Source organism: Vulpes vulpes, chromosome 9, assembly GCF_048418805.1.
Source record: "Vulpes vulpes isolate BD-2025 chromosome 9, VulVul3, whole genome shotgun sequence".
NCBI classification, from domain to species: domain Eukaryota; kingdom Metazoa; phylum Chordata; class Mammalia; order Carnivora; family Canidae; genus Vulpes; species Vulpes vulpes.
Genome location: NC_132788.1, coordinates 105,569,623 through 105,592,269, shown reverse-complemented (window position 1 = coordinate 105,592,269; position 22,647 = coordinate 105,569,623). Strand labels below are relative to the sequence as shown.

Genomic DNA, 22,647 nt, shown 5'->3' with positions numbered 1-22,647 from the left:
AGGGAGGGGGCCAGACATGGGTGAGAAGGGGGCATCAGGGGGCGGCTCCTGCTGCCTTCCGGCCATCTCAAGTGCCCAGACCCTGCCAGGACCCGATCCCTGCCTGTGCACGACCCCGCTCCCCAGGGTAAAGCCGCAAGAGCCCTAATTTATGGCCCACCTCGACATGCTGGAGCAAGCCTTCCTTTCCAGCTGCCAGGAAGCACTGAGCCAGAGCCAGTTCTGCGGAAAAGCCGGGGGCCAGGGCTGCGCCAGCATTCCGAGGCTCCCTAAATCACTGGCCCTGACAGGTGGCGGCCGGTGAGGATCAGGATTCTTCTCTCGTCCCCACCACAGGCCCCTGCTTCGCAGGCTCCTGGTGGCCTGTCAGCCACCTGTCGCACGGGGACAAGGTTCCTGGGCCAGCCCGTCTGGAGTGCTCTGCTTCAATGCCTAGGAATTTGGAGCCGACCGTGCGTGGGCCCTGGGTGTTTTCTGCGTGCTGTTGGCTTTGGGGTGGCGCCCAGAGAGGGGATGGCTTGTGACCTGTGGGAAGGGCTGTGGGTGGCGGTGGCCAACTCCCCCCCAAGATGCCCCAGTTGGGGCCGCTGGCCCTGCCAGAAAAAACCCAGATGCCCTCTCTCCCGTTCCCTTGCTGGGCTGTTGCTGGTGTGTCCCTGTCACAGCCCTCCTGGGATGGGGCTTCATCCCAGAGAACAGGGGAGGAGGGGGAGACTCACACAAACAAGTATCCACATAATTTATTTTTAGTCACACGTGAGCCTTCCCGAGGAGCCGGGAGGCGGCGGGACTCACACCTTGGGCGGTGCAAACACCTTCCAGCCCTCCAGCTGGCCCATCTTGAGCAGCGCGGCCATCATGCCCATGTACGCGCAGGCGGCGGCTCCGATCCCGTAGCTGTGAGCTGCCAGAGTGGGGAGGGAGGTGTCAGGCATATGTGGGGGGCCCCCCCACAGCCGCCCCAGGAGCCCAGGAGCATGTCCTTCCCTCCAGGGTTAGGGGGACGCGGCCGCGGGCTCCACGAGGATGGAGTCAGGTGACCCTCTGGCTGAAGATGTGTGCCGAAACCCGGGAGCCGAGGCAAGAGGGACGTGGGAACCTGCACTGTCAGTCTGGGTGAGGGTGGGGGGCAGCCGCGCTGCTGAGGGGCTGGCGCTTTGCTGAGTTCCTGCCTATATCTGCTCTGGGGACCCTGAATGCAAGAGCACAGAGCTCCCCTGTGTGGCCAAGAGCTGTCGTTGGGCAGGGGGGTCGGCTTGCCATGTGCAAGGCTCACGCCCTCGGCAGGCTGCGGGGTGAGTCCAACCCCAGGATGCGCGGGCCTCCCTCCACGGTGCCCTCCCTCTGCCTGACTGGAACCTTCCACTAAGTGCTGGCAGGCTGGTGGGCCGGAGCAGCTGCCAGCCCTGAGGCTGTGGGAGGTGGAAAGAGCGGCGTCTACTCCCTGTTCCAGGCGGCTCCACTGTGCTGGGCTGGCGTGGGGCCCCCACCCGGCCTCCCACTAGGGAGGCATCCTCTGCTGGTTCCCAGGTGACCTCGGACCACCTAAGCCCCCTCTCTGAGCCAGTGTCCTGTAACTCTAGGTGGGGATGGTGAGGGCAGCTCCCCTGCAGGGCTGTGGGTTCAGACAATTAGGGCTCTGGGTGCTCAGAGAGGGATGGCTGTGCAAGGACCGTGCACCTTCTCCATTCACAGTTAGTGGCTGAGATAGACAGTGACCTTGGGTTCTCTGACAAAGTGCAGTAGAGGAGGGTGGTTTGGAATGAGGGCAGGGGGGGGTCTCAGATCATACACAGGGGGGTTTGGACAGTGAGAGAGGGAGCTGTGCTGACATCTGAGTAAACACTCCAAGAAGAAGACACAGCACATGCAAAGGCACTGGGGCAGGACTGGGCCTGGCTTGGAGGACTAGCAAGGCAGTTTGTGTGGCTCATACACAGTGAGCAAGGGTGAGAGAGGGAGGAGGCGGGGTGGGTTGTGCAGGGCCTTGGGGGCCATGCTGAATGCCGTAGGGAGCCTCAGGAGGGTTTATGGGCTTGGTGAGGTAGACGTGCAGTAGGTGCTTAAGCAAAGCAGCTCTTATTATTACTGAACTGGGTGGTGGCAGAGGTTGAAAAGCACTGGAAGGTTTCACAGGGGCTGCCCTCTCCTTTGCTGCGGTGAGCATGCCACACACCTGGCCCCTGCCTAGTCCCCGGTCCGGGACAGAACAGGGGGGTCGTGGCTGGTGGAGGTCAGGGGTGGGGGGCTCACTCACTGCGTGCTCCCAGGGTCAGGCCTCCGGCGCAGCCTCCGATGAAGTAGTTCAGAGGGTCATCGGGCTTCTCTCGGACCTGGGCGCTGATGCAGGAGGTGAGGCCAAATATAGCACCGATGGCGGCTGTTGGGGTGCGGATGGGGGGTGAGTGCTGATCAGGGCCCAGGGGCCAGTGCCAGGAGGGCCCCTAAGGAGAAACCAAGGCAAGCTCACCTGCAGTGAAGGTGTATCGCCCTGTCCTCGCCACTCCCTCCAGGAAAGAGTCTGGGGGCTGGAGCGTGACACTGTAGGCAGAGAAGACCAGGCCTGCGGGACGAGAGCGGGTGGGGTGTGTTGGACTAGAGCCTGGGCGCTGAGACCAGGAGCGGCCCTGGCTGGGGGCAGCCCCCTCCACTATGAGGGAAATCCTCTCTCCGTCCGTCCCCACAGCACCTACCAGGAAGCTCCTAGCACCACCCCTGCACCCAGGAAGGGACTATTCTGGGGTTCACGCAGGGCCTCACAGCTGCTGAGCAGCCAGGGTGGGATTCCAGCTCCGCCTACTGCTCTAACACCTGGGCTCTCACACCACCTCTGGGCCCAGGCCTCCCACCCCCCTCCACAGGGCACAGGGCCAGCAGGCAGTGGACACGAGAGTGGGCCTGGGGCCTAAGAGGCTGGGCTGCTCCCTGGCCTCGAGTGCCAGCAGAGACAGCACAGCTGCGCCCCACGGAGCTTGGCACCCAGGCCCCACTCCCCGCTCCCATCCAAAGCTGCATTCTCCCATGGGGCCCAGGGCTCCTTGGCCTAATCCTCCTTGGTGGAGACCTGGCTCCCAGGGCTGCCAAGGCCTGCTGCTCATCACCCTTGGGCCCAGGCCCCTCCCTCACACCTGGCTGCGTCGGCAGCCGCTCCCGCCCACCTGGCCTCACCACTCCGGTCAGCTTTTCCATCTCCGCTGCTGCCCTGGCCGCCCTGCCCGATACTGGCTTTTACGCACGAGGGGCCTGGGAGGGGCCGGACCTGGAGCTGAGCGCCAGGTGGGTGGTGAGGCCCGAGGCTCTATCGTGGGGCATCCTGAGCAAACACTGCTCCGGGCTGGCATGTGGGTCTGGGGGGAGGCCAATGCGAGGCCCTGGGCAGCTGCCCCCACCAGACCCTCCTCAGTGTGGGGGCAAGACCAGGGCCCACCTGGCTGGCGCCGAGTCACCAGAGACAGCCCAACACGGAGCTCCCCATCCTCCAGCTGACCCTGCTCAGGGCAGGCGCCACACCCCTCCTCCTGCTGAGACGTCCAGCACGGCCCAGGCGCCACAGGGACCTCCCAGGGCCAGCCCATCCCAATCAGACTGCCAGTTCACTTTTCACGCTGCGCACAGAGGGTGCCCCCGCCACCCCAAACCCCGCAGAAGTCCCAGAACTGGAGTGGATGACCTAGGAGTCCACCATTATCCCCGGGGCAAAGCCTGCCCCACCTCACTGTCTCCTAGCCATCATCCGATATGGTGACCTGCCGCGGCCCACCCTCCCCTGATCCCATCCGCAGGGACTCCCCATCCACCCTGTCCCCTGAGTCCCCTCCACACACAGTCCTTGCCCCAGCCACCCTCATGAGTAGATCAGCAGGCCTGGATTTGCACACCAGCACAGGAGAAGCCCTACCAACTCCGGCCTTTCCACGGCCCCCATCACCCCACAAAAGGCCGCCTTCCCAACCTCCTCCTGCTCCTGGCTCTCTCTCGGCCTCCAGCAGTCACCTCCAGGACCTCCAGGCACGGTGCACTCCACCCTCTCTTCCCACCACCACAGCGACTGCGTGCTGTCACTCATTCTCACAGTCACTGTGTGCCCCCATTCATTCATTCATTCATTCATTCATTCATTCATTCAGCTGCTGCGTACATCATTCACTGACAGTCATTCATGAACTGTGTCCTAATTCACTCACTCACTCATCCATCCATCTATCAAGAGTTACTGGGTGCCTGCATTCATTCATCCATCCATTCCCTCGACCCATTCAGGGTTACTGTGCCCACAGGGTGCCGCGCTCTGCTAGAGGTGGTACAGGCCCCCTGTACTCCGGGGGCTCACCATCTCAGGAGAGCCAGCCCGGACACCAGAGGGTTCTCTCTGTGAGGCTGCGGAGACATGGGGAATGAGGGAGGGGAAGGTGAGGGAGGATCCAGGAGCCAGGTCCTGCAGGCTGAGTGGAGCTGGCCAGCTGGAGAACGCGGGCGGACGAAGTGAGCAACACTCATGCAGAGGGACGCCTCGAAGGCTCACGGGAGCTGGTGGCCACCCCAAGTCCGAGGCTCTCAGCGACGGCCTGATGTGGCACCTGTCACAGGTTCCCACCCACACTCCCCGGGCTCCTCACCCACTCAGTGGCACCCTGCTCCTGGAACGTGCCCAGCCTCCCCTAAGAGCCTCCTGAGACTTCAGTGCCCCATGGCCTGTGCCTTTGTGGTCACACATGGGCACCCCCCACTCACAGACACCAGCATTAATGTCTTTCTCAGACTCAAAATCCCCTACACCGGGGATCCCTGGGTGGCTCAGCGGTTTGGCGCCTGCCTTTGGCCCAGGGCGCGATCCTGGAGTCCCGGGATCGAGTCCCGCATCGGGCTCCCGGCATGGAGCCTGCTTCTCCCTCCTCCTGTGTCTCTGCCTCTCTCCCAATCTCTGTGTCTATCATGAATAAGTAAATAAATCTTAAAAAAAAAAAAAATCCCCTACACCCTCCGCTTCTCCAAGTCGGCCTGAAGGCCCATATGCCCCTCGGGCGACCCCCTCCCACTTTAATTTCCCTTCAGACACAACCATGACCAACCTCCCCAAAGTCCTGCCAGGCATCCCCCAATGCCAGCATCTCCCTGGAAGAATGTGCCGGAGTAACATCCCCCTACAGCCCCACCCCCACGGAAACCCTGCTTTGCGCCTCTACTGTCCCAACCACTTGCCACTCGAGCAGACTCCACATGACCCATCCGCAGGGACTTCCCATCCACCCTGTCCCCTGAGTCCCCTCCACGTGGACGCTGCACGCACAGTCCTCGCCCCGGCCACCCTCATGAGTAGATCCGCAGGCCTGGATTTGCACGCCGGCTCCTAAAGATCCTGGGGTACTTAACACACTTCTCTGACCTTCAGCCTCCACCTCTGAGAAATGGGCACAATAATCGTTGCTCTCACTACACACGCAGAAAACGGTAGGGATTGATTAGGTTAGGTCCCCCCTTAACCCAAATGCCCCCCCGGGGGGGGGGAGACTCAATTTCTGCCAGGCCCCGTTTCAGGAGCTGGAGAGATGAGATGGAGGTGGCCAAAACCATCCTTCCTACTCCTCAGAGACAGGAAGGGGCGGGAGCTCCGTGTCCCCTGCAGGAGGGTGCTAGGGCTGTGAGCCCCCTTATGCCCTCCCAAGGCTACCCTTGCAGTAGCTCCCGACGCGCCTCACCCGTGACCCCCTCAGCACCCCTACAACCCCTTCGGTGGTCCCAATAAAAGCTCCAGGTATCCCTAACCATCCCGCTCTCCCGGACCCTAAAAAGATCCCGTCTCACTCTAGAACGTTCTCAAACTTCTCTACCCACCGAGACTTGCCAATAATTACCCGTAATCCCCCCAAATGGCCTCAACTCCCCCTGTTAGGTCTCAAGAAACCCCAGCTCCTCTGACCCCGCTGGTGACCCTCCCCCACTCGACGACTTCCGCGGAGCCCGGTGATAGCTCCGACAAGGACTGCTGATGACCCCGGTGGCCTCGCTGCGCTCCAGCTCTGCCGGGCCCCTTCACGCACCAGCTGCTCGGGGACGCCCCGGCACCCCCCGACGACCACGTGTCGCCCCGTGGGCCCCCAGCGCCCGCGCGGCCCCGTCGGACGGCTCCCAGTGACCCTGTCGCCTTCCCGCGCCCTCCGGATTAGTCCAACAGTCCCCGGACGGCCCGGCGCCCGCCTCAGGCCACCTCCCCGCACCCTGTGCCCTCGGGGCGCGGCCGGCGCTCACCAGCGGCGCCGCTGATGGCGGTGCTGGCGTAGGTCTTGCGGTGGCAGTCGGTGCCATCGGGGATGTCCAGGTACTGCTGAAGGAGCGTGCGCGCCATGGCCGAGCACCCCCCGCCCCGCAGCGCACCGCCCGCCGGCCCCCAGCGCCCAAGGGCAGCCGCCGCTCGTTCTCGCGAGACTTCCTGGGCGGCGCGCGCAGCCTCGCGCGCGGAGGGGCCGACAACAAGCGTGCAACTTTATTGAGCGCCGCGGACACAGACACGGTACTGGCGTAAAGGAAGCGCGCGTGCACCCGCCAAGCCGATTTCAGGAGGGAGAAACTGAGGTCAGCCAGCTCCAGTGAAGGCAGACAGGTCTCGCTAGGTCTCGCTCGGAAGGTTCTAGGTTAGGGAAGGTTTGACTCCCGGAGCGGGCGGAGGGGGCGGTCCTAGCCCAGGGGCGGGACTATCTCCAAGCGCAGTTTGGGGCGCGGGGCGGGGCTCCCGTTGTAGGAGGCGGGGCACAGCGGCAACGTGACCACGCCCAGCGCCGGACTCTGCGTGGGGGCGTGGCTACGCCCTGCCAGTCCCGCGGGGTGGGAACCGCGTGCGACTGTTTGGGGGCGTGGCCAGGCCCGGGCCGGGAGGGTGCGGGTCCCAGGGCTAGTACTTAAGCCCGGCGTCGCCGAGCCCTGGGCTGGAGGAGGTACGCGCTGGGTCTGGGGGCGTGGCCAGGGCCGGAGACACGCCCCGAAGGGGACTTGGCCAATCCGGGGCCGCCGTTCGGGTGGACCGGAGAGAGGCACGGCCTGGGGCGTGGCCAGGCCGCCGGGCCCGCAGGACGCCGACCAATCCTGGTGTCGGCTTCCTGGTGGGGCGGGGCCTGTCTCGAGGGAGCGACCAGTCCCCGTGCGGGAGCCTGACCTGGGCGCCCCGCCGCAGACCCCGGGCCGCCTGGGGGCGTGGCTCGCCAGGACGGTGGCCAATCTCAGAGTTAGGCCGGGCTCGGGGGCGGGGTTTCCAGGTGCCGGAACCAGCGAGGGTGCTTGGGTTTGAGGAGGGCGCGGCCCATCGGGCTGCGGCCAATCGCGCCGGGTCCTGAGCGGGCCTCCGGGGGCGGGGCCCCCACGGAGGCGCGGCCTCGGGGCGGGGCCGGGGCCGGTTCCGGGCCGCCCGGGACAGCGCCGGGGCCATGTCGGCGCCGCAGCCGCTGCAGATCCGCGAGGCGAACGCGCACCTGGCGGCTGTGCACCGGCGCGCCGCGGAGCTGGAGGCGCGGCTGGACGCGGCGGAGCGCACAGTGCGCGCCCAGGCCGAGCGCCTGGCCCGCCACGACCAACAGCTGCGCGCTGCCCTGGACGAGCTGGGCCGCGCCAAGGACTGGTGAGGTCCGGGGCGGCCCGGTGGACTTCTCGGAGGTGGGCGGAGGCGGAGCCCGGACTGGAAGGGGAGGAAAGGCGCGGGAACCGCGTGCGTTCACGTGTGGGCTGAGCTACTGGTGGTGTTGGATTCAAAAACAAACACCAGAAACCTCGGATGAGTCACCGGCATGCAAAGTTAAGAGGTGCCATACAAGTGTGGATTTCTGACTTAAAACTGCCCGTTTTTCCATAAGGCAAAATCGGCTCTTTCCGAGTGGTGCAGGGGTCACTGACCTCCTAGGTGTTGGGAGCCATGGCAGATTCTGGGGCAGAGGAGGAGATCACACCGGCAGTTTTGAAGAGCCTCTCTAGTTTTGAGGAGGCGCTGAGGATGGAAAGGGATGAGGCACACGCCCAGGGTGGAAGGAGGTCTGGCCCCCGGGTGGGAAAGGAGCTGGTTGGGCCCATTCATTCTTCTTCACCGAGTCCCTAGGTGTCAGGTACTGTGCTGTGCGCTGGAGCACAGCCCTTTGGCAAATACATCACTAGGCAGTTACAACATGGGGCGCTTGGGGTTGTGATGGAAGGGCACATAGGGCTCTCAGGGGGCCTACATGAAGGCTTCCTGGAGGAGGAGCCATCTAACGTGAGCAACAGTCAGGAAAAGATGTAGCGGCAAAAGGAATTGCAGGGAGGCGATTAGGGAGTTTTAGTCTGCTCTGGCTGCCCTTACACAATACCACAGGCTAGGGGGCTTAAACAAGTGAAATTTTCTCACAGTTCTGGAGGCTGGACAGTCCAACCGACAGATTCAGTTCCTGGTGACAGATTCTCTTCCTGGTTTGCAGATTGTCATCTTGCTGTGTGCTCACATGGCCAGAGAGCAAGCTCCCTGGTGTCTCTTCTTAGAAGGGCACTACTTCTCTGAGGGCCCCACCCTCATGAGCTCCTCCCAAAGGCTCCATCTCCAAATAGATCCCACTGGGGGGTAGGGATTCAGCATAAGAATTTTGAGGAGACACATTCAGTCTTTAACAAGGGGGACTTGAAGCAGAGGTGAGGAGCATGGTCTTTATCCCGATGGTGATGGGGAGCCCCGGGAGGTCCTGGGGCAGGGAGGAGGATTGTCTGTAACTGCCCTGTCTTGCCTTCTGCCAGTGAGATTGCCGCTCTCCAGGAGCAGCTGCTGACCTCCGAGGCCACTGTCCACAGCCTGCAGGCTGCTGTGCGCCAGAGGGATGACCTCATTGGGCAGTTGCAGCCCCGGGCGGAGCTGCTGCAGGACATCTGCCGTCGCCGGCCGCCCCTGGCTGGGCTGCTGGCTGCCCTGGCGGAGGCTGAACGCCTGGGGCCCCTGCCGACCAGAGACCCCGGCCACCCCCTCCCTGGTGGGCCCAGTCCTCGCCTTGCCAACAGTACTGGGGAAGAGCAAGACAGGGACCACCTCCAGCCAGCAGTGTTTGGGACCACTGTGTAAGCCCTGGAGCAGATCACAGAATGGAGACAGAGTTCCACTGCTGTGGGTCCACTGGGTCCTCGGGGGTCACCAGTGTCCCTGAGGGGACCCCGTGGCAGAGCCATAATCCTTTCCAAGCATCAAAACCTGCTAAAAAGTCATGGGTTTCAAACAGGCAGCGCAAGGGCCAAAAGCAGATGTTTAGCCCAGACAGTTTTTTTTTTTTAATATTTTATTTTTAAGTAATCTCTACACCCAATGTAGGGCTTGAACTTACAACCCTGAGATCAAGAGTCGTATGTTCTACCAACTGAGCTGGCCAGGCACCCTTGTTTTTCTTTTTTTTAAACAAAACTTTAAATCAATCAACTTGTTGAAAAATTGGCGACGTTTCGCAAAAATCTGGATTTCCAGCTTCAGTCTTGGCCACGCCTGCTTGGGTCTGAGCTCAGGATACCCTCTTTAGCCAAAGTGTGAGGTCCAGTTGGCTTCCTCCAACCTCTTAGGGCTGGACGTCTGGCCCCCGAAGCATCTGAGACCTCTGTCACTTGTGGAGGCAGACGGCATCAAGTTCTTTGTCCCCTTTCCCGTCCGCCCTGATTTTCGTTCCTTTGGAAGCGTCCCTCATCCCAGGCTAAAGCTTTTTCTTATTCTTCATCCCAGACCGGAATCGGGAACCTCAAGCCTTGTGTCGTTTTGCCTTGGTTATATGAAGACAATTTTTAAATGCTAGGATCTTTCCCGCCTGTCCTTCCCTCAACTTTCAAAGCGGGAGGAAGGGCGTGTGTCTGTGTGAGCCACGCGGACGTGCTGGCGTCCCTCGGCCTCGTACCTTTGCATGGGTCGTTCCCCCCCCCCCCCATGCTCTTCCCCCAGGTGCCACGTGATCTCTGCTCAGCCGTCACCTCCCAGGGGCCTTCCCGGCCTACCTTCGGTGAACTCATCCCCTCCCATTCTGTTTTCTTCAAGGAATGTCCTGTCATCAGAATGTAAGCTCCTTGAGGGCAGGGCTTTTGTTCTTTCTCACCAGCGCCAGGTGCGCCCTGGGGCCTCCGAAGGAACAGGATGGGTTTGTAGGCCCTGGAGGGAGCCAGGGGCCCCCAGCACATCCGATGAAGCTCCAGCCAGTTCAGCTTTTGTAGCAAGCAGCTCGCTCCTTTTTTATATTCTCCAGAGAATCTATTTTTAAACTTTTTTTTTTTTTTCTGCCATTCTTGGCCAGAGACATTCAGGGTGCTGTGTTTTTATTTTTGTTTAGTTTTTTTTTTTTTTTTTTAAATCAAACCAGGGAACCCTGTGCCTTTCTCTGGCCAGCGGAAGTGCCCAGCCTGGTACCATGCTAGCCGTTTTCTCGCCTTACTCAGGGAGCTGTCACACCAGGAACCGCCAAGGGGCAGGGCCTATTTTGGCCTGGAAAGTTCGGCGTCCGTCCCCAGCCCTTCGGATGGTGCTGCCTGCTTGCCTGGCATCTAACAGTGGCCCCTCAGTGCAGTCACAATGGCCCCATTTTCTCTGGATGAGTAAGGGGGGCTGCTTGTCTGAGGGGAAGGCAGGCTGAGGCCTGTCCGAGCTTAAGAATAAATTGAATGGTTTCTTGGCCTTGGTCCTTCCTCCTTTCTTCCTGTGTGGGGGGTGGAGAGGTGGCCTGGTGGGGTCCTGCTGGGCAGGGAGAAACAAGTTGCAGTCACTGGAGCGTGTGTCTAATCTTTGCAGCCCCGGCTTGGCCCACTTTACAGCTATGGAAAGTGAGGTTCAGTGTAAAGTCAACTGGCCTCCAGGCTGCGAGGCCCTGGGCCACTTCCAATTTCTGGAGGGGTCACTGTTGACATTCTGATTCTCTGCAAGATGAGGAGATGCCAAAACAAGAGTTACAATAACTGTGGTTATATTTTACATTTTTCTATGGGGAAAAAAAAATGTGATTTTTGTAACCCTCGTGAAAAACACAATGGGGTGTTTTCTCTGCCCACTTGAAGAAGTTATGGACTGCGGCGAGCCACCAGAATGTCACCGCAGTTTCTCATAAAGCCGACAGTGTTGCATCAGCTGTGGCCTGAACCTGGGCCTGCGTGCAATCCGTGGGTTGGTTTCTGACAGCAACAGCACTTCCAACACTACCATTGTGCTGTGTCTAAGTCCAGGCTTTGAAAAACCTCTGATGACCTCTGGGTCCCCGCAGCAGATGGGTCCCCCAATGGGGGCCACATTTTATGTCCTGGGAAAACCAACATCATTTTCAGTCCTGTCAGTGTAACGCTCTCAGGTGGCAGAGGTGTCCAAAGCGTAGATCGGAGGGAGGCCTTCTGTGATGGTGGCCTCGGTTCTTGGTTTACATTGGGGGGTCAGGGCCAATTCTTTGTTTAGAATTGCAGTCCCCTGGCTCTCTCAGCTTGTTATGAGCAAGACCAAGTGATGTTTGAAAACTGAAAAAACCACTGAAAGCCCCACATCGGTCCCTGAATAACTTCCAAGGACTGCTTTGTCTGACTTCATGTTGAAACAATCTGTAAGACTGCTGTGTCCTGGCTCAGCCACACTGGTCTGCAATCCAGGACCCAGGCCCTTGTGAACTTGGATCCCTAAGCAGCTCTGGCTGTTGCCCTGTGAAAAGGGGCAGGGGACCTGCTCCAGGTCACACAGGAATTGGGTCTGGAACCTTCTCAGCCACGGCCCACCTCTCCTGCTTGTGGCCAGGCAGGGGGACCCCCCCCTGCTCCCCCATCTAGGTCTGGCTCTATCCCAGACCTGGGTACTGGCAAGGCTGGGAGCAGGACAGAGGGTGGGCAGTGGTGCCAGCAAGACCACCTTGTCCCTCTCGGCCCTGCCCCACCCCACAAGGGCTAGGAGGCACTGGCACGGTGAGGGTTACAGCCGGGGCCCCTCCCAGTCTCCTGAGCTACTGTCCCTTAGCAACCGCCCTGCCGCGCTGCCAACACTGGGCAAAGCGGGCGGGAGCCAGAGGAGTGGCTGCCTGGACTCCAGGGTAGTCGAAAGCCAGGTGAACAGGTAGTTGGCCAGGGCAGGCTTGTGGCACCGGACCACAGCCTGGTCAGTCGAGTGGGAATCCTTCCTCAAACTCTCCCCCTGCCAGCCTGACCCAGCATGGATGCCGCGGACGCCACTGTGGAGAAGCTCCGGGCACAGTGCCTGTCCCGAGGGGCCTTGGGCATCCAGGGCCTGGCCAGGTGAGCCATCCCCTTGAACATTCCCGATCCCCAGCCCCAGGGACCACCTTCTCACTGTACCCCATGCCTCTCAAGGTTTTTCCGCCGCCTGGACCGGGACAGGAGCCGATCCCTGGACTCCAGGGAACTCCAGCGGGGCCTGGCTGAGCTGGGACTGGTGCTGGACACGGCCGAAGCGGAGGGCGTGTGCAGGCGCTGGGACCGTGATGGCAGCGGGACGCTGGACCTGGAGGAGTTCCTGAGGGCACTGCGGGTGAGACCCTTCGCCCTGCTGTCTGGTGTGCCGAGCTCTCGGTGGCCTTGTCTGTGTTGGTGCTGACGCTTGAGGCCTGGGAGCCCTAGTGCTCTGGACTAGACCCCCCACCCCCCTGCCAAGTCACTAAGTCACTACCTGCTTCCTTTCCAGCCCCCCATGTCCCAGGCCCGGGAGGCGGTCATAGCAGCTGCATTTGCCAAGCTGGACCGCAGCGGGGATGGTGTGGTGACCGTGGATGACCTCCGGGGGGTGTACAGTGGCCGCGCCCACCCCAAGGTACAAAGTGGGGAGTGGACCGAGGAGGAGGTGCTCCGCCGCTTCCTGGACAACTTCGACTCCTCCGAGAAGGACGGGCAGGTGGGTGCCCACAGACACCCCTACCCACTCCGCCCAGGTCTCTGGCCCCTACTTAGAGCCTGTCTGCCCCCCAGGTCACACTGGCTGAATTCCAGGACTACTACAGCGGTGTGAGCGCCTCCATGGACACAGATGAGGAGTTTGTGGCCATGATGACCAGCGCCTGGCAGCTGTGAGCCATCATGCACGTTTGGTCAGCCAGCCCCACTGTAGCGTAGGACCCCCACCCTGGCCCTCTCTCACCTAGGCAGCCCCCAAGGCGGAGGCCACAGGACCAGCTGGGCCAGGTCTCAGAGGACCTGGCTTGGCCACTAGATGCAAGTAGGACAAAGGTTCCGAGAATGGGTCACTGGCTCAGGACCCCAGGGAGCAAGGCCCTCCCAGTCCATGCTGTGCAGACCTCAGGCCTCACAAAGCTCTGCAGTTGCCCCTCCTCACTAGGCTTCCTCTTGGTTCTGCTCAGTGAATCCTTGGCCCTGCTAGCACCCCCACCTACCCCTCCCACCACTTGAGATTGCACCCCCACCCTAAAGCCAGGGGCCGGGAAGCAAACAGCTCTTCTGTGAAGCAAAGCTCAGCATGGAGGCGGCTAGTCTTGGAAGGCAGCCAAGCTCGGTCACCTGCTTGGTGGACGTGGAGTGTGGGGCAGGGGCCAGGGGCCCGCAGACAGGCCAGGCTGCTCTGGGAGGTGGAGGCTGTTCCTGGCCAGGCTGTCCAGCTTCCTGAGGCCCCTGGGGCATGCAGGAGGCCAGGGTTTTAGTTAAAAGTTTTAATGTAGTTCCCAAATACATTTCATATGACAATCTTACATAAATGTTCCAAAACACATGGGCATTATCTGGTTTTACTTGTCACTAGGTGGCTAAGGCTTAAAGCAGAGAAGTGTGACCGGATCTGCTGGGAGGGCCTTTGGTGTCTTCCCATGGCTCAGGCTCGGGGTGCACACAACCGACCCAAGGTGTGGGTGACACAGCTGTGGAGTCGAAGCCTTCCCCTCACCCCCTGAGGGCGGTGCTGGGCACTTTCCTTGGAAATCCCTCAGAGCCCTGTGCACAGGGCCCTTCTTCGAAGGCCGTCCCAGGTGGCTCTAGACCATGTTCCAAGGTAGGGGTGGGCATGGCACCCGCTCCTGTGTGTGCTGCGAGTGTGGGAGACGGTTGGTTGCCTGGAACCAGTCCCCCTGCCCCCTCCTCAGAAGGCCCTGGTAAGGTCCCCCTCTGCCTACCACAGAGGCCCCTGGTCCTGGATGGTCTGGGAGGCAGTGACGTCCAGGGCTGGGCAAGGAATGGCCAGCAGCAGGAAGGTGTACGCTTGGGTACCAGATGACGGGTGACCGACGTGACGGGGAAAGGCAGGAGGGTGGCTGGGGACCCTCCCAGGCCCGGTGACCCTTTTTTAGATAACCTCTCTTCAATACCCCATGACTGGGCCTGGAGCAACCTTGGGTGGGGGGAACAAGTACAGGCCTGACACTCTCCTCCACACAGAGCCCAGGAGCCCAAGGAGGAGGGGGCATGTGGCTCAATGCACAGGAGAGTCTTAACCTAAGAACCCAAACACAAAGCCTTGGGGGAAAAAAGATCTAAAAATATAAGCCCCAAATCAGAGTGTGGGAACCTGGAGTAGTTAAGAGAGCGTCCAGCAGGCCCAGTGTTTATACTTGTGTGGACAGAGCCGGTGGCCTGGGCGGCGGCAGAGAGGCCAGAGACATGAGGAGGGAGGGGTGAAGAAACAAGGTGTCCCAGTCCCAGTGAGAAGCCGTGACAAGTCTTAATGTGCCATTTCAATTCAAAGGAGGGGAGGGAAGAAATGTTCTTTTTCGTTTTGCTCATCAATATGATGAGGTCTCGTGTCCCAAACCACATTCAGGCAGTTCCCGAGTCTGCTTCTGAACGGGACATGCGGATCCGAACTGTGGCCAACCCAGCGGGGAGTGTGGTTCCCGAGCCCTGCGCCTCCACACTGCCGGTGGGGCGGGGCGGGCGGGCAGGCAGACAGACGGACAAAGCAGCAGGCTCGCGGGCAGCCGGCTCCCGGCGCTATGTGCTTCCGGCCGTCTGCCCATCCCCTTCCTCGCTGGCACCTGTTGGGAAGCAGTGGCCTCACCGTCAGGTCTCCACCCTGGATGGAGCCCCATCCGCCTGGGTCAGGCTCCCCGTACCCTCCAGGGCTGGGACCATTGGCTCACCACCTCCGGTGGCCCCCGACGGAGCCAGGACATCCTCGTCACTGTCGTCCTCATTGGACGGGGCTGCCCCAGGTTCAGGGGCAGGCATCTTGGCTTCCTGCTCCTGCTCCACGCGGCTGCGCAGGGCCAGGATGCGATGGTGCAGAGCTGCATACAGCTGGCCCGTGTCCTTGGAACTTGCCTGGGAGAGGCAGAGGGAAGCAGTGGGTTATAAGATCTCTTGTTGGGGTGTGTGCTGCCCCCCTGTGATGGCATGCCACAATCCCTAGGCTGTGTCTGGGGAGGAGCCTATCCCTCTCTCCTCAGAAAACTCAGGGACAGCAGACAGAAGCTTCTGATGCCCCAGGGCCCGTCCTTCCCGGGGCTCAGCTGGGATGACAGCAGTGATGCAGGGCCACTCCTGTCTCCCCTCCACCGATCCGTTCTGACTTGCTTCTTTTGGAAACTGGCTGGCCTAGAGGCCTCCCTGTTCGCTCCCCAGCCCATACCCCCAGTGTAGAGCGCTGACTGCTGTACCACAGAGCACCCTCTTAGGGGGCCAGTAGTTCGTGTAGCTCCATGTGGCCCAATTGGTATACCCAGGAACCTGCCTTCTGTGGGAGCTCAGGAGGGCACCACCCTTGTCCAGGGGTCTGTTTGGGCATCTCCTTAGTAGTAGCCTGTCCCATCCCCAGGGCTACTCACTGAGATCAAGAAAACCTTCACGCCCTGGTCCTCAGTGTCCATGGCTGTGATGCGTATGCTCTTCTCACTGGCCTTGTCGATTTGCATCTGTGCCCAGAGCTTGGTGTTGAGGATCAGTCGCAAGCTGCCCTGGGTCCGCATCACTGCAACCAATAAGGCCACTCAGCCCTGGCCCGTGACACCCACCCAACAGCCAGCTATGAGAACAGACACATTCCAGAATGAAAACACCCCAGGGTAAAATCCCACAATTCTCTCAAGGTCTGCAGAAGCTGCCCACCAGTCTGCTGAGCACGGCCCCCCACACACTGAAGGCCAGCACTGTAACAGCCAGCTCCCCCTGCCCTGCCCCCACCCCACCCCACCCATCACAGGGAGGGTTCTGCTGGTCCACCCAGCAGTGCAATGCGGGCAGCTCCCTTGGGGGATGATTAGGTGGGAGGCAGGGCCAGAGAGGGACATTTGGGAGCTGCACACATGCATATTCTTTATGTGACAAACTGCAAAGAAGCTGATGCCCCGTGACGGGCCCCACTCACAGGCCAAGCCCCAGCCCTATTCTGCAGTTTTCTTAGGAAAAAGGTTGAGGCCAATGGCTGCTTAGAGCTTCCACCAGGAAGGAGACAAAGACAGATCGAGAGCAACATACAGTGGAGACAAAGAGGGTACAGACCTTTCTTCCTTTTCCGGAAGTGTACATCACATCTACCCGTAGCAGGCCTGAGGCCACCATCAGCCTTCCTGTTTTATCAGAACCCATCCTCCTTGGATGTGCCCTGACCCTGGGACATGGGGACACCTTGTCTACCCACCAGCCCACTTCTCCCCACCCCAACCCGGTGCCCCATATGGCCTCAGACAGAGCAGCTCAGGCCAGCTCTGGAAGGCTATGGGGTAGGGTCCTGGGCTCCAACCGACCAGATCTCCCTGTGTCCACTCCCTAAGCCCTCTGTGCCTGATGGGCCCACCTCCGAGGCACGTGGAGCAGTTGGGATGGGCTGGAGGAAGGTCTTTGACAGGGATCACAGGCTGGATGGGACTGTTTGAATTCTTATTTTCCCATTGCCATCATAAAACCACCAGCACTTTCATTATTAGAAAACAAGTTCAGGAGTTGCTAAGTAGTTTCATCTACTTTCATCACACTCACAAAGAGGAGAGTCATGGACAAGCTGGCAGCAAAAGCCTTGGGATGGGGCCTGGCCCTGCAAACTGTGGGTGCCGGGACTCTCCAAGTGGGGACCTGTGTGGGGATCCTGCCCTCCTGGGCCTTGGGAGCTCTGTGCCATCCTGGAACCCTCCACAGAGACCACACTGCAGCTCACCTAGTCGGGACTGGAGCGTCCCATCATCAGTCGATGCCATGTCGTTGAGCCTGAGCAGCCCCCGGCCTCTCTCCACCCATGACTGCGAGGCCTTGTCAAAGACAAACAGCTTACACTGGATCTGGAACACAAGGCATCCCTCTGGGTGAGCTGGGGCCCTGGCTGGGTGGATGCTGGTGTGGACAAACTCCTGGGACCCTCCCCCCTCTACCCTGAGTGAACTACAAGGTAGGGGGTAGCCAACTATGGCCTGGGAGGGTACATTTGGCCCTTGGCCAGTTTTGTGTCCTGCTCTCCGGCTAAGATGAATTTTACACTGTCAGAGGGGCAGAAAGAATCAGCAAGGAAATGAAGATAAAAGCCATAAGGAGATACCACGCTGCACTTGCTAGAAGGCATCAAAAAGCCAGGTAATAGCAGTCACCGGGTAGGTGGTAGAGCAATCAGAAGCTCACACATGGCTGGCAGGAATGAAACACTGCACAGCTGCTACAGAAATGTGCTCCCCACATTACACGTGGAGTTACCAATGGGCCAGACACTCTGCTCCTAGAGATCTACTCAAGAGAAATGACAGGTATCTGCATACCAGAGCCCGCACATGTTCACCGTACCAAGATTCATAATAGCTAACAGGTGGAAACCTAAAAGTCTCTCTACACACGTCACTTGGCATGCCCCGGGGACAGACCCTGAGCCCACGACACTCAGGGAGGGAACCAGACACAGAGGGCCACACGGTGTGTGAGTCCACGTGTGTGACACGTCCAGGACAGGCTCATCCATGGACGGGAAGGGGGCTCGTGGGGGCCACTGGGGAGGGCATGAGGGATGACTGCTGACGGGCAAAGTTTCTGTTTTGTGGACAAAACTGTTCTATTTTGACAGTGGTGGCAGTTGCATAAATCCGTGAATACGCTAAAAACCACTGACTTGTACACTTTAAAGGCGCATGCGCACAACAATGAAAAGCAGCAACAATGAACATCTTAGCTTTTCATTTCAGTGCCCTGAAAGTGTTCATGTTGCCCTGGGATGCAGAGGAAAGGCGGGACAAGTTTGAGCTGCATCTGTGATCCTGGTTCCCTAATAAAACAACTCGGGGTGAGAGTGTGCCAAAACAATCACAGCCATTCATCCTGGGTCTTTGTTACGACAGTCTCTGTAATGCCCCGAACTATCGAGAATGCCTCAAAACAGATCCCTCTGCTCAAAAACAAAGCAGGACCAGAAGTTCCTTAGAAGTGCTCACACTAAGCTCTCAGAAGCTCTGCCAATGAGGTCCCAGGGAGTGGGGCACTGCCCAGGGAGGTCCACTGTGTGGGGCCGACAGGGGGGTCCAACCCCTCAGATGCATGGAGAAGCCGGGGGCTATGGAGGATGGCCTCTCATACCACCACCTAAGGGCCAGATGCCCTCCCTCCAGGCCTGTCTCACCTGTAACACGTTGCTCTCTGCCTCCTCCCCGGTGATGACTTCCACTTTTTCCAACAAACACTTCCGTGCTGTTGCCTTGGTGTAGGCAGCTGCCGACTCGGCCAGGGACTCTGAAATGTTATTAGCTAAACGACATTGACTATTTATTTGTTGGGGTGTGCGTGTGTGTGTACCTCACGGGAGACAGAAAAGGGCTGGCTCTGCCTCAAGGGTGCCGGCTCCTGGGACCTGGAGCGGACCCCAGAAATACAGCAATCTGGCCCTGGATCTGTGGGGAGACCATCTGGGAGCTAGATGCCAGCATGGCTCCAGATTTCCCACTGCCATTCATTTAGTAGAGGACAGGGGAACAGTGAGATTCTTCACACAGAACACTGAAGAGAAACTCCCCTTCCCAACCTCAGGGCAAGAGGGGGAAACCCTCCTCAATAATCCTATCCCCAGAGTCATCCTGAAACACCAAGGCCTTGCTCCTTTAGGATGAACACGTCCCCTCTCTGCTTGCTGAAAACCAGCACCCATGGCTTTTCAACAATGCCCCAGTGTCTGGTTCATGCGTGGCTACTAATGCTGCAGAGAGCTGGGGCCCTCCTGGGCAGGGGTGTGGATGGATAATGACCCTGTCGCTTGGTACCCTTCCCACAAGTCAGTGGGACTGCAGCATACCTTTCTCAGGGGTGGCCTCCTGGGACGAGGACTCAGACCCGGACTCAGCAGCTGCATTTTCCCTGGTGGCATCTGAACTGACTTCATTTAATTTGGGCGGGCTCTGCAGGGAGATGGAAGCACATGGGGAGGAGAGCATGCTTGGGTGCTCGTGGGCCAGCCGCTGTGGAACAGGAAGCCCCTCTGCTGGGATGGCAGCTCTCAGCAAGGACTCCCAGAGGGCTTTTTCTTCACAGCTTTGGGGACCCACCCAGACTGGGCAGAGGAGCCTAGACAACCCCTCCCCAGGGGGTGGGTTCTAGCCTGCAGCCTTGTTTCCACACAACGTTCCTGAGCATCATTTGGTGGTAAAACCAGAAAAGTACCCTTCTGATACAGGCAGCTCGGCCCTCCCAGATCCACCCTTCTACCCTCTAGGTGAACTGCCCTCCAAGTCCCTAAGTAGGGACTCCCCTGACATCTCAGGGAGGTGTATGCCACCAGCTGTTTATCTCTGTGTGAGGCAGCTCTTGGACCATTTTGTTGTAAAAGGAAAATAATAGTATTGATGCTTAAGGAAAGCAGCAGGAGGCTCCTTAGTGTAACACAAAGATGGAAATGTTAAGTGGGAGAAAACAGCTCCTTAGCCACACTCACAATGGACACAGTGGCCTCACATGCATTGGATAAGGAAAGAAAAGGAACAAAAATAAGGAAGCAGGTAAATAATTTTAGAACCCCATCCCAGGCTGGCCAGGCTTTCTTGGATGGGGAGACAGCATAAGGGTACCCAAGTGCCCTGGCCATGGTGTGTCCAGCAGACACCTGGGACACTGCAGGGGCCCCTCCAAGGCCCCTTCCCCAAAGCCCCCTCCATGCTGCAGCCTCACAGTCAGGGATAGGGGTGGGGTGGGGGGTGTGAAGCTGAACTCCCTCGGCTCAGAGGTGGCTCAGAAGCACATGGCTAAGGACTCTGGTCTGATGACTGTCATTGCAGCTGGCCTCAGCCAGGAGGGAGCATGGCCCCAGACTTAAGGGGAAGCCTATTCCAGGATGAAGCTAAGCTAGCTGGCAGAGAAGAAAGGCAGGAAGCCCGAACACCAGCTCCTGGAGAGCTTCCTGATGCAACGACCCCGCCCCCAAGTCTGAGTTGGGTCTTCTTTCTCTTGTAACTAGAAGCATCTTCACTTTATAGGAGACAAGGTGGCAGCCATATTCACATGTCCCTCGCCCTGGGGCCCCAGGACAAACAGTCCCCACAGGGGCCACTCACCAGCACGCGCTCGCTCATGTTCTGGCCAAACACGAATTTGTTGCTGGCAGTGTCGGCACTATTGGTCGAGTTGTCTAAACTGAAGAGAAGGCATGCTGTGGGTGTGGGCACCCAATGGAGGGGGGCAGACAGGTGTACACACTTGCATGTGTTGCACATGCATGTGCACGGCCAGAGTGGGTTAAGGGCCAAACCCTTGGTGCAGAAAGCACAGTGTTGGCGCCCCTCAGCCTCCCCTCCAGGGGATGGGCCAGCACACTGGGGTTAGGTGCTCACAAGCCTCTGAGTCACGCTGTGCTGACCAGGGAACACAGACCCTCAGCTCCCACTTCCAAGGGTCCACTGCATGTGGACACGCCTGACAGTCACCTCATCATCCCCAACCTCCTTGAGGCGGGTGTCCCCTTCGGGGTGCATGAAGATACCACTTCAGAGAGGCTGATCGCAGAGGTCAGACCAGGCGCCACCTACTTCCCTGAAGGAACCCACTAGTCCCCCTGGGCTGCACAAAGGAAAGGACACCTCCTGCCCCTGGGCTGCTGGCAGAGGACACTGGATGACCTCGGAGCTGCTGTCACCATCACATTTCATCTAGTTTAAGATGTCACGGGTGTAAGCACATCCCAATCTGGGAAATGCTGCAGTACAAAAAATGTCTTTAAAGCAATATCCAATGCACTTTGCTAATCAGGGTCTAGGAAGCCAAGTGTGAGGTCACCACCATTCATGCCAGGTCTCTCTGAAGTCCACGCCCATGTTCTCTATCTACTCTGCTGGCTTGTCTCCTTTTTATCTGAAATATCCATGGGGCACCCAGGCCACTAGTGAGCACCACCACCAGCAGTGTTAACCACCAGCGAACCCAAATCCAGGGTAAGGGGTCCCCATAGGCCGGAACCTGGCAGGTAACAGGAGGCAGCCAAGCAGCCACTGGTCCACTGGGTTCTGCTCTGAGCATGAAATCCAGGTGACAGAGGTCACTCCAAGGGCCAAGGAGAACTTGGGTCCTGCCTTGTCTGTTGAAACACACCATCCTGGCCCCTTCACAGATGTGCCCAGAATGGGAATAAGGGAGGGAGCCAGGGGATTGGGCGGGGGAGGAGATCCAGGATTCTGGTGAAATCTGCTTCCCCCACCCCCACCTCCATCCTGCCCTCCAGAAGGACCAGGTTCCTGGTCCAGGTGCTGCCTCCTCACCCTGGGCCCCAGGCTAGGGGATGACCTGGGCCACTCTGAGGCTGGCCACCCGGCCCAAGACACACACCTGGAGCTGATATACTGAAGGAAATAGTTGGTCGCAGTTGGCGTTTCTGAACTGGGGTGTCCGGCATTCTCCATGTCAGCTACTTCGGTGTTCTCATTTGTTAACTGGGAAACAGAGAGGCGACACTTACTGCCCAGACAACGCCTGTTCGGGACCTCTACAGCTCAGCCTGTCTGCATACCCCAGGGCGTATGGCACAGCTCGTGTGTGTGTGTGTGTGTGTGTGTGTGTGTGTATGTGCACGCGCGTACACGGCGGGGGGGGGGGGCATGCGCTGTAATCAACTTCGCCATTTCTGCTTTTAATGGTTAAGATAGAAAAAGAGTTTGTAAGGCATCAGGGAACTTTTTCTACTTTGTTTAAAAAAAGAAATCCTTCAATTGACATCTTGTTCCCCTTTTCACCAATGCTTGTAATGAGAGGTCACAGCTTCTAAATCTGGCATTTTAAGGGGTTTATTATAAATATAATAAAAACATCATTTCTTGAGGGCTTTTATTTTTTTATGCTTGCTAACTGCTGTGCCAGCTCTGTTGAATCTATCATGGAATGTGATACTCCCAGGAACCCTGAGAGGTATTATCAACCTCGACCTACTGAGTGAGAAAGCAGGGGATCAGGGTGCCAAGAAATCACCCCCATTGAGAAGCTGGCATGTAACTGTGATACTACAGATCACGTGAGCCCTGGGCCTCCGTAAGACAGGGCCTCGGCCCCAATTTCAAGGCAGCCATTCCCCTGGACTCTAGGAACAGACTTGACCTGGCGGTTTAGGCCAGGCCCCTGCCCCCCAGCACAGGTGGATCTCAAGGCCCTTCCTTCTCCGGCTTCCTCCTCCCTGGAGCAAGCAGCCTCCAAGGGACTCATTACTTTGGCTAAAGTCATGCAACAGCAATGCCTACTTTTCATCCCTAGGGATTTGTGTTTCTGTTGGACAGCGAACACCAAAGGAGAAGGCAGATGGCACAACCTGATGTTTTCTACGTGCTGGAG

The 22,647-nt window shown here is 59.1% G+C and overlaps 4 protein-coding genes across 46 annotated transcripts in view; 2 read left to right on the top strand and 2 right to left on the bottom strand.

Moving 5' to 3' along the window:
* Nucleotides 1-725: 725 nt before the first annotated feature.
* Nucleotides 726-6,414, bottom strand: NDUFA11 (NADH:ubiquinone oxidoreductase subunit A11). The gene is made up of 4 exons (XM_025988529.2): nt 6,247-6,414; nt 2,471-2,563; nt 2,258-2,380; nt 726-904 (listed from the first exon to the last, which is right to left on the bottom strand). Exons 1-4 carry the CDS (start codon nt 6,341-6,343, stop codon nt 792-794), a joined length of 426 nt encoding a protein of 141 aa, XP_025844314.1. The 5' UTR covers nt 6,344-6,414; the 3' UTR covers nt 726-791.
* Nucleotides 6,415-7,331: 917 nt separating this feature from the next.
* On the top strand, nt 7,332-10,639 carry VMAC (vimentin type intermediate filament associated coiled-coil protein). Its single transcript, XM_025988527.2, has 2 exons — nt 7,332-7,606; nt 8,743-10,639. Exons 1-2 carry the CDS (start codon nt 7,416-7,418, stop codon nt 9,059-9,061), a joined length of 510 nt encoding a protein of 169 aa, XP_025844312.1. The 5' UTR covers nt 7,332-7,415; the 3' UTR covers nt 9,062-10,639.
* Nucleotides 8,743-13,666, top strand: CAPS (calcyphosine). Its single transcript, XM_025988526.2, has 4 exons — nt 8,743-12,225; nt 12,301-12,478; nt 12,632-12,838; nt 12,913-13,666. Exons 1-4 carry the CDS (start codon nt 12,143-12,145, stop codon nt 13,012-13,014), a joined length of 570 nt encoding a protein of 189 aa, XP_025844311.1. The 5' UTR covers nt 8,743-12,142; the 3' UTR covers nt 13,015-13,666.
* RANBP3 (RAN binding protein 3) overlaps nt 13,593-22,647 on the bottom strand; it is a 53,486-nt gene continuing 44,431 nt past the window's right edge. For 12 of the 43 annotated variants that reach the window (XM_025988511.2, XM_072721672.1, XM_072721669.1 and 9 more), the window contains 8 exons: nt 21,655-21,758; nt 20,391-20,469; nt 19,139-19,241; nt 18,473-18,582; nt 17,036-17,156; nt 15,711-15,853; nt 15,027-15,207; nt 13,593-14,921 (listed from right to left, as the gene is read on the bottom strand). In XM_025988511.2, coding sequence (XP_025844296.1) covers nt 14,878-14,921; nt 15,027-15,207; nt 15,711-15,853; nt 17,036-17,156; nt 18,473-18,582; nt 19,139-19,241; nt 20,391-20,469; nt 21,655-21,758 — 885 coding nt within the window. In that variant the 3' untranslated portion in view covers nt 13,593-14,877. Of the gene's footprint in view, nt 14,922-15,026; nt 15,208-15,710; nt 15,854-17,035; nt 17,157-18,472; nt 18,598-19,138; nt 19,242-20,390; nt 20,470-21,654; nt 21,759-22,647 lie in introns of all 43 variants that reach the window. The other 31 variants (XM_025988519.2, XM_025988518.2, XM_025988512.2 and 28 more) reach the window with 3 other exon arrangements.